Source organism: Chelonia mydas, chromosome 20 (genome assembly GCF_015237465.2).
Source record: "Chelonia mydas isolate rCheMyd1 chromosome 20, rCheMyd1.pri.v2, whole genome shotgun sequence".
NCBI classification, from domain to species: Eukaryota; Metazoa; Chordata; order Testudines; family Cheloniidae; genus Chelonia; species Chelonia mydas.
Window position 1 is genome coordinate 16,349,598 of NC_051260.2, and position 8,184 is coordinate 16,357,781.

An 8,184-nucleotide genomic window follows, 5' to 3' on the forward strand; every position below is an offset into this window, starting at 1 on the left:
ACTTGGCAACCCAACGCCTTGCTATTTAGGGTGACGGGAGGGAGAGACGCCCCCGCCGCCGGGCAGGGGGGCTGCTGGGGCTTGCGGGCCCTGCTCCGGAGTCCAGCTGGGTGGCACCCCCCACCTCCCCATCGCGAGCCCCGCCGCCGCCCAGCCAGAGCCCGCCACGTGGGTACCGCTGCAGCTGGCGGGGGGCGGGGCCCGGGGGGCGGGGCCACAGGGCGGGGGAGGGGCCGAGCTAAGGCGACTGTTGATGACAGGGAGGAAGAGGAGGAGGCAGAGGAGGAAGAGGTTAGTGATCGGGCTTGCGTTGGGGGAGGGAAACCTCAGGGCCCCCCCCCCCCCCGACCAGATACTTATGGGGGGTTTCCTGTCTGTCCCCTCCCTCTCATCCCCACACACCGTCCCCCTCTGTCCCCATATACTGGGGGGGCCTCTCTGCCCCCAGCCCGGTACTGGAGGGCTCCCTCTCTGCCCCCCACATTGTGGGGTGTAACTCTGCCCCCTCTCCCCCACACACCCCTATACTGGGGGGCTCCCTCTCTGCCCCCCACATTGGGGGGTGTAACTCTGCCCCCTCTCCCCCACACACCCCTATACTGGGGGGCTCCCTCTCTGCCCCCCTCCCTCGGCCCCCCCAGGCCCACACACGCACTGGGGAGGGGCCCCTCTCTGTGTGTCTCCCTCCCTCCCCCTGTTCTCTTAGCTGGGGGGGATGGGGGGACAGGGTTCCATTGAGGTGACCCCAACTCCCAGGAAGGCCCCTTATTGTCCCCCTACCACCATGTAAACAGGGGGGAAGCCTCACCACCACCACCCCCCACACACACACTGATGTCAGTTACGGTGGGGGGGAGGGTTGTTTCTGGTGTTGCCAGCCCCACCCTTGGGCTTGTGCTGGTTACAGCTGGGCCTTGGTGTTCCCAAGAGATCCCGGCTGAACTGCCCTGGTGCTGACTCGTTCAGGCCCCTTTGGCCTTGTCTCTGCTATGGGGGTGGGGGGAGACGGGGGCTGCAGCAACACCCCTTCCCCTTGCCCCCATCATAGCTCTGTCTGGTTGCCTCGGAGACTAGTGTGCTGCTTGGGGACATGCCTAGCACACGGATGGGGCCTGTCTACACTACTAAGCCAAAACTCGTTCTGAGTATGTTGAGAGTGGGCGGTGGGGTCAACCGGGCTATAACCAGTCTCCTGTCCCTCGCCAGGATGATAGGAACTGGGAGCTGAGCAAGGCAGTAGGAGAGGCTTGCGGTTGCCCTTGTGGGATCAGTTTAACGGGCAAAGAAAGAGCCAGAGAGACAGTGTGGCTGAGTAGACTGGGACTTAGGAGGGATGCCCCGGGTCTTCTGGGTGATCTTGGGCAAATCCCTTCCTGCCGTGTGCCTCGGTTTCCCCATCTGTAATGTGGGGATAAGGGTACTGACTTCCTTTGTAAAGTGCATTGAGATCTAAAGATGAAAAGTGCTTTATAAAAGCAAGTTGTTAATATTTCTAGCCCCACAAATGACCCTCTCTCCTTATCTTTCTCATAGACTGTGTGTGTTCCAGGTGCTTGCTTGAAGCTATAGACTTCTTACAATGGTGAGTGGAGCTGATCCCAATCTTGCCATCCTGAGGTATTCAAAAATCGCAAGTCAGGCCTCAAAAAGTCATGAGATTGTTTTTAAAATTGTGAGATTTCATTAGTTCCTTTTCTTCATCTCCTGCGCTGTTCAGATCATTCAGCCCACGTTTCTAAGCTTTCCTTCACGGCTGCAGGGGCAGGAACCTGCCTTTTTTGTTTTTAATGAAAGCTGAGAGTCTCATGAAATCGCTGAGACAGACAGATAAGAGGAATTGAACCTCACCCAAGATAAGTAATCAGCTGCTTGAGTCTTGCATCCTGACACAGGAGTTTGATTATTATTTTTTTGCTTGTTTCTTTATAGGGTGAAAGAAAAGGCGTGAATAAGTATTACCCTCCTGACTTCGATCCAGCAAAGGTAAGAGCAGGGATTGAGCAGCAAGGCCTGGTCATAGACACATCAGCTGATGTTTGGTGTCCGGGTTTGCTCTTGCCAGCCTGAACACTGTGTTTACCAGTCAGCTTCATGGACAAAATTCTGAGCCTGTGGCTGGAGTTGGGAATGAAACCAATAACTGGGAATTAAGCCAGTTGGGCCTCACTTTGTCCCATTTCCTGTGAGAAAGCAACAGGAGGGCAGCTGATTAAATTCAAAGGCAACAGATTTTAAGTGGATAAAGGGTAACTTACTTTATAAGGAACTGTGGAGCTCCCTGCTACAGTATTTTAGTAAATTTCAAAGCAGGATTAGATGGTGATATTGGTAAGAACAAAGTCCGCCATGGCTAGGATCACAAGGCCTGTAGGTCTGCATTCTTCCTGGTGTGAGCTGCCTTCCAGCTGGGGGTCAGGATGGAGTTTCCTCCATGGGATATTGTGATGGGTTTACACCTCCCTCTGAACCATCCAGAATTGGCTGCTGCCATGGATGGGATACTGGGCTGGAGGGACTGTCAGTCTGATCTGGTGCTCCAGTTCTAGGAACCAAACTGCTGTTGGCCTCTTGTTATGGGTTAAGGGCTGCCTTTCTGTTCTTTCCCGCACAGCATGTCTCCCTTAATAAATACCGGAACAGCCACCCACTGCGAGAGAGAGCCCGCAAGCTCTCCCAGGGCATCCTTATCATCAGGTAAGAGCTTGTGCTCCCTTTACCATCCCTCAGGACCCCTGAATGCATCTCGAGGGAACCTGTGGGTTGCTGCCCTGTAGGTAGAGCAGGGGACTGGGAAGCCAGGACTCCTGGGTTCTATTCTAACCCAGCTTTGGGTTAAGAATGGGGTCTAGTGCTTTGAGCAGGGGGCTTCTGGGGCCAGGACTCCTGGGTTCTATTCTCACAAGCCCCCAGGTGAGGTCAGTGCAGTCACCTCCCCTAGAAGTAACGGGCACAAACTCTCTTTGATATGCCTATGTTGGCAATGCTTGACTGCCTGTGGTTAAAGGAGCCAGGTCCTCTCTGCTCCCCGGTGCAGCCTGAGGCAGAATTCAGGTTGTTTGTGGACCCTTGACTCAGAATGGGGCACTGCTCCTAGCTGCGCTTAGACCCTTCGCTCCAGCTCAGCGGTTGTTGGCTGGGGAGGACGTGGGGTTCTGGCACCAGGGTGACCAGCACCGTCTTGGCTGCTCTCTCCTAGGTTTGAGATGCCCTACAACATCTGGTGCGATGGCTGCAAAAATCACATTGGAATGGGTAAGCGCCCGCTCGCCTAGCACCCGGGATCCTCTGGATGCTTGGCACTCAGTGCCATGGCCAGGCAGTTGTGCTCCTTGCAGTGGTGGGAGCTAAGCCAGGACAGGATTGAGAAGATGGAGCGGGGATGTCCTGGGGCGGGGAGAGAGATGGTGCCCTAGGGGTTGGCTCCTTGACTTTAGGGGAGGGACCAAACCCAGCTTTAATTTACTCTCTCTGATGGTTGCTATTGTGCTGTCCCCTCTACTGCCTCTGGGCCCTGGCTGAATAGCAACCCGCCCACCCCACACACACACACCCCTTCCCCCCCATGTCCCGTGCATTACCTGGGGCGATGGCTCGACCAGCAGCAGCTGTGGGGAAGGCGGCCTGGTGGGTAGGGCACAGGACTCAGACTTGGGAGACCATTCCCAGCTCAGACACAGGCTTCCTGTGAGACCTTGGGCAAGTCACTTGATATACCCCATGCCTCAGTTTCCCATCTGTGAAATAGGGGTGATAATACGTCCCTCCATGTCAGGGTGCTGAAAGGATGGAATCTATGATGAGGCAGGAAACGAGATTGGGGAGAGAAGGGAACAGCCGCTTGTTCCGAGTCAGTAAAGTCTAGCGGTCAGCATAGAGGGGCTAGGAGGAGAGGATGCCTGGGTCCTATTCCCAGTTCTGAGTGGGGTCAAAGCAAGAGACAGAGTGACAGGACTCTTCATGGGTTCTGGTCCCAGCTGTGGGAGGGCAGAGTGATAGCGATTAGAGCAGCGGGGGAGTTAGGACTCCTGGGTTTTCTTGCCAGCTGTGGGAGGGCACTGGGGGGTGGGTTTGGGAGCCAGGACTCCTGGGTTCTCTTGCCAGCTCATACCTCAACTTGCTGTGTGACCTGGACTTGTCCAAAAGTGTGAAGTCTTGCTACTGACAATGTGGAGTGTCTTTGAACCCTGGGATTGAGAGCCAGGACTCCTGGGTCCTATTCCCAGCACAGCTTGGGAGCCCAGGTAGACATGACATCCTTGCTCCCGCTTGAGGGAGATGCGGGGTCGGGGTGGAGTTGGCTCTTCAGCTCCCTGCTCTGTCTGTCACAGGTGTCCGGTACAACGCGGAGAAGAAGAAAGTTGGGAATTACTACACTACCCCCATCTACAGGTGGGTGCGGGAAGCGCGGGCTCCTCTCCTGGGCTCTGAGCCTGTGCAGAGCGGTGACCTGTGTGAACTGAGTCTGGGGAGCCACCGGGCAACATTGCAGAATCCCACCATTGTCGCTGACGCCAAACGGCCTCCCCCAGCAAAGCAGTCAGGGTTAGCATGGGCCCCAGAGCCCCCGCCTGCCTCTTTCCCAAAAGGGGCGGGAAGCTGCCCCCGGAACAGCCAGCAGCGCCCCAGCGACGAACGTGGCAGGACAGAGATGAGGAAGCTGCTGCTGAGCTGAGCTGGATTTAAAGCAACGTCCTCTGGGCTCTGTGTGCGATCGCCGCCCCCTGAGCCACCTGCTCCCCTAGGGATGGGCCTGTGGTTAGAGCACAGGGCTGGGAGCCAGGACTCCTGGGATCTCTTCCCAGCTCTGGGAGGGGAGTGGGGTCTAGTGGTTAGAGCAGGGGAGACTATTCCCGGCTTTGCCACTGAATTGGATGAGTCCGTTCTCTCCCCCTCCCATGCTCGATTCCCCCCCCTGCACACACACACACCTACCGGGTGGATAATACTGAGAGGCGAAGTAAATGCCTGTGGAGCACGTGGCAATGTGTGGCTGGGATGATCTGGCTTCACAAGTGCGCGGCCTATTGTGGTAGAGGCAGAAGCTTCCCCCCTCCCCGTGGCTAAAGGGAAGGTGAATAAAACTAGCAGCTCCTGGGATTTCTTACGCCCCATGCAGCCACAGCGGCTCAGCCTGGGGTCCAGCTAGCACAATGTCCTGTCTCTGGTGGGACCGCATGCCAGAGACTTCAGGAGCTGGCATAAGATCCCTCTAGCGGGACAGGAGCAAAGCCTGGAGAGCTGGAGTCTGGCTGGGGCTGCAAGGAGGTGGCCAGGAAATAACCCCCCAGCCTGTCCCCTTGGGTGCCAGGTTTCGGATGAAGTGCCACCTGTGTGTCAATTACATCGAGATGCAGACGGACCCGGCCAACTGTGACTACGTCATCGTGAGCGGGGCCCAGCGCAAGGAGGAGCGCTGGGACATGCAGGACAACGAGCAGATCCTCACCACAGGTGAGTCCAGGGAGCAGCAGGCCCTGCTCCTTCCGGCGGCTGGCAGGACAGAGCCTACCGGTGAGTCAGTATGTCTGTCCCTCTGCCTCCAGAACACGAGGAGAAGAAGCAGCTGGAGACAGACGCCATGTACCGGCTAGAGCATGGTGCCATGGACCAGAGCAAGCTGCAGAGAGCCATCCCCACCTTGTCCAACATCCAGGAGGCCCAGAGCGCCTGGAAGGACGACTTCGCCATCAACAGCATGTTGCGCAGGAAGTTCCGGGTGAGCAGGGACTCAGAGCCATGGGGACTGCGCATTGCTCCTAGCTGGGACCTTCCTGGCCTTTTGGGAGGCAGCCTGACCTCGTGGATGGAGCACAGGACTGGGACTCGGGAGACGTGGGCTCTGCTGGGTGATCTTGGACAGGTCCCCTCCCCTCCCCGTTCCTCAGTTTCCCCATCTGTAAAATGGGGATAATGATATTGACCTCCTTTGTACGGTGCTTTACCATCTGTGGATGGAAGGTACTAGAGGAGAGAGAGCCGGGTGGTGGTGCTGGGCTGGAGGAAGGACTTGCTGAGACTGCCCTTTGCGCTAGACATTGTGGCAGTTCAGTGATGCATGTCCATGATTCTCTGTCTTGGACAGTCCTTGCAGCATCACTCTCCTGGGCACTAGGTCAGGGGCCAAGTCTAGCCCTGGCGTAAGCTCTGCTGAAGCCAATGGGATTTACCCCCTCTCCTTACACCAGGGCTGAGCTTCAATGGCTTACATAGATGCTGCTGGCTGGGCCCTTTCTCTTACTGTCCTGTCCCTCCCCTGTTTAGGAGGAGAAGAAGATTCTCCAGGAGGAAGAGGAGAAGGACCTGGCTCTGCAGACCAAGGCCAACCTGAGCATCCCCCTGGTGCAGGAGACGGAGGAAGACCGGCGCCTGGCAGCCCTGCTCAAGTACCACAGCCTGGACTGTACGTGCTGCCTTCTGGAGCTGTGGGTGGGGGCTGCCTCGGGTCTTCTGGGTGGCCCTTTGCACAGAGGGATTCAGGGCCCTGTCTTGGCCTGAGGGATGTGGGCAGCATAGGGTTAAGGTCACCACTGATACTGTCAGTTGGATGTGATTTACATTGGGGATGAACAAATCGAGGGAGCCAGGACTCCTGGGTTCTACTCATGCCTTTGGAGGGGTAGGGTCTAGTGGTTAGAGCAGGAGGCGAGGGAACCAGGACTCCTGGGTTCTGTTCCCAGCGTTGCGGGCCGGGGGGAGTGGGAGCCAGGACTCCTGGGTTCTAGTCCTGGCTTTGCTGCTTACAGATGTGTGATTTGGGGGTGGGCTCTGAGGAGAGTGGTGTTCGAGCCGGGGGGCTACGAGCCCCATAAATCAGTGTGTGCTGCTCAGCACAGGTGCATCGTGCTGGTCCCAGGGCAGGAGCCCTGAGCCAATGCTCCCAATGCCATTGAAGCTTTCAGGTGCCCCTGTGCTCCTACGCGTGCCCTCTATGGATGCCTGTCACTATCCTGCTGCCCCTCCCTCTCCTTCCAGCTTATGAGGACAAACAGAAGCTGAAGCGAACAGAGATCTCTGGCCGCTCCTGGTTCCCCCCTGCTCAGGCTGCAGGTGGCAAAGCCACCGACACGCTTAAGAAGCTGGGGCTCGCTGGGAAAGTCATGTCCCCGAAGGCGCTCGCTGGTGGCTCACACATCACAATCGGCCACTTGGGCATTGTGCGCCGCAAATCCCGGGAGGGGCCTGAGAGCCTGTGCAGCCCGGGAGAGAGCACAGAGCATGGGGCACGAACTGGCGGGCAGAGCCGCGATAGCGCAGCCCATGGGACGCCCCAGCAGAGCTCCCCCGTGGCCAGCGGCGACGTCCTCCCTGCAGCGGGCACTTCCAGCACCTCCTGCTCCGCCAGGCTCAGCTCCTCTCTCGTGGCAGACTATTCGAACTCCAGTTCTGATTCTGAAGTGGACTGACACCCCCCTGCCCCCCCCCACCCCGGTTAGGGCTGGACTTAGGGGGCCCGAATTGTTTCAATGACTCTAAGCCATAGACCCAGCCAGAAATCTGGCTCCTCCAAGCCACAGTAGTGATCCATCCTTCTCCACAGAGCTGCCAGCCAGCCCTTCAAACACCCGGAGCAGCGCTGTTGATACCCTTCCTGGTATAACCCTGGAAAGGCAGAGCCTGTACCCTGTGTCTATGAGATTCCTCCCCCCAGGATCGCAGGCAGGCTCCTCTAGTGTGGATTCACATCTGCCCCTCTGATATTTATACAGTGCCCCTCACCCTTGTGTCCCGCCCCTCGTCCCCTGTATCTGATCCATTATTCCACTGTCCATAGTAAAGGCAGGGCTTATTTTAGTCTGTCCTCCATTAAATGCTGGCCGCAGCTGATTAACCATGTGGTTCGCTGACAACACGCACCCGGATGGTTGTGATGAACCTTCGAGTCTCTCCTGCTGCATAGCAACAGGACTGGAGACGGGCAGTTAGCAGGGACTTTGCAGGGAAGGGAATAGCTAAAATGGAAACCCTCGCAAGCTGCTGATATATTAAACCTGCTAAATGCAGGGCTGCCACAGGACTTGTCTCCAGGTGACATTTTCAAACACAGGTGTGACCTGAGAACCTACATCCCATTTTCAGAAATGACCTAGACCCTCAGGTCTGCTTTACGTACAGATCGTGTGCTGGTGTAACTGTCAGCCAGGACTGCCATTTCTCTACTGAAATAATTAAAACCGTAGAACTCGC

General features: G+C 57.1%; 1 protein-coding gene across 3 annotated transcripts; it reads left to right on the top strand.

The window, feature by feature from the left end:
• Positions 1-215: 215 nt before the first annotated feature.
• On the top strand, positions 216-8,184 carry YJU2B (YJU2 splicing factor homolog B). Of its 3 annotated transcripts, none has more exons than XM_037888057.2 (10): positions 216-291; positions 1,534-1,582; positions 1,930-1,983; positions 2,612-2,694; positions 3,197-3,252; positions 4,329-4,389; positions 5,309-5,451; positions 5,544-5,716; positions 6,262-6,400; positions 6,973-8,184. In XM_037888057.2, exons 2-10 carry the CDS (start codon positions 1,580-1,582, stop codon positions 7,401-7,403), a joined length of 1,143 nt encoding a protein of 380 aa, XP_037743985.1. In that variant the 5' UTR covers positions 216-291; positions 1,534-1,579; the 3' UTR covers positions 7,404-8,184. The 3 variants fall into 3 exon arrangements, with proteins under 3 accessions (XP_037743985.1, XP_043388637.1, XP_043388636.1); XM_043532702.1 differs by having other exon boundaries at positions 232-291; positions 6,262-6,448; positions 6,635-7,116; XM_043532701.1 differs by lacking the exon at positions 216-291 and adding an exon at positions 607-950.

What these genes read in the sequence shown, in the direction of transcription:
- YJU2B (XM_037888057.2), top strand. An exon ending in CAGGGCATCCTTATCATCAG is followed by an intron (nt 2,695 to 3,196) that starts GTAAGAGCTTGT and finishes GCTCTCTCCTAG; the next exon opens with GTTTGAGATGCCCTACAACA. An exon ending in CAAGTACCACAGCCTGGACT is followed by an intron (nt 6,401 to 6,972) that starts GTACGTGCTGCC and finishes CTCTCCTTCCAG; the next exon opens with CTTATGAGGACAAACAGAAG.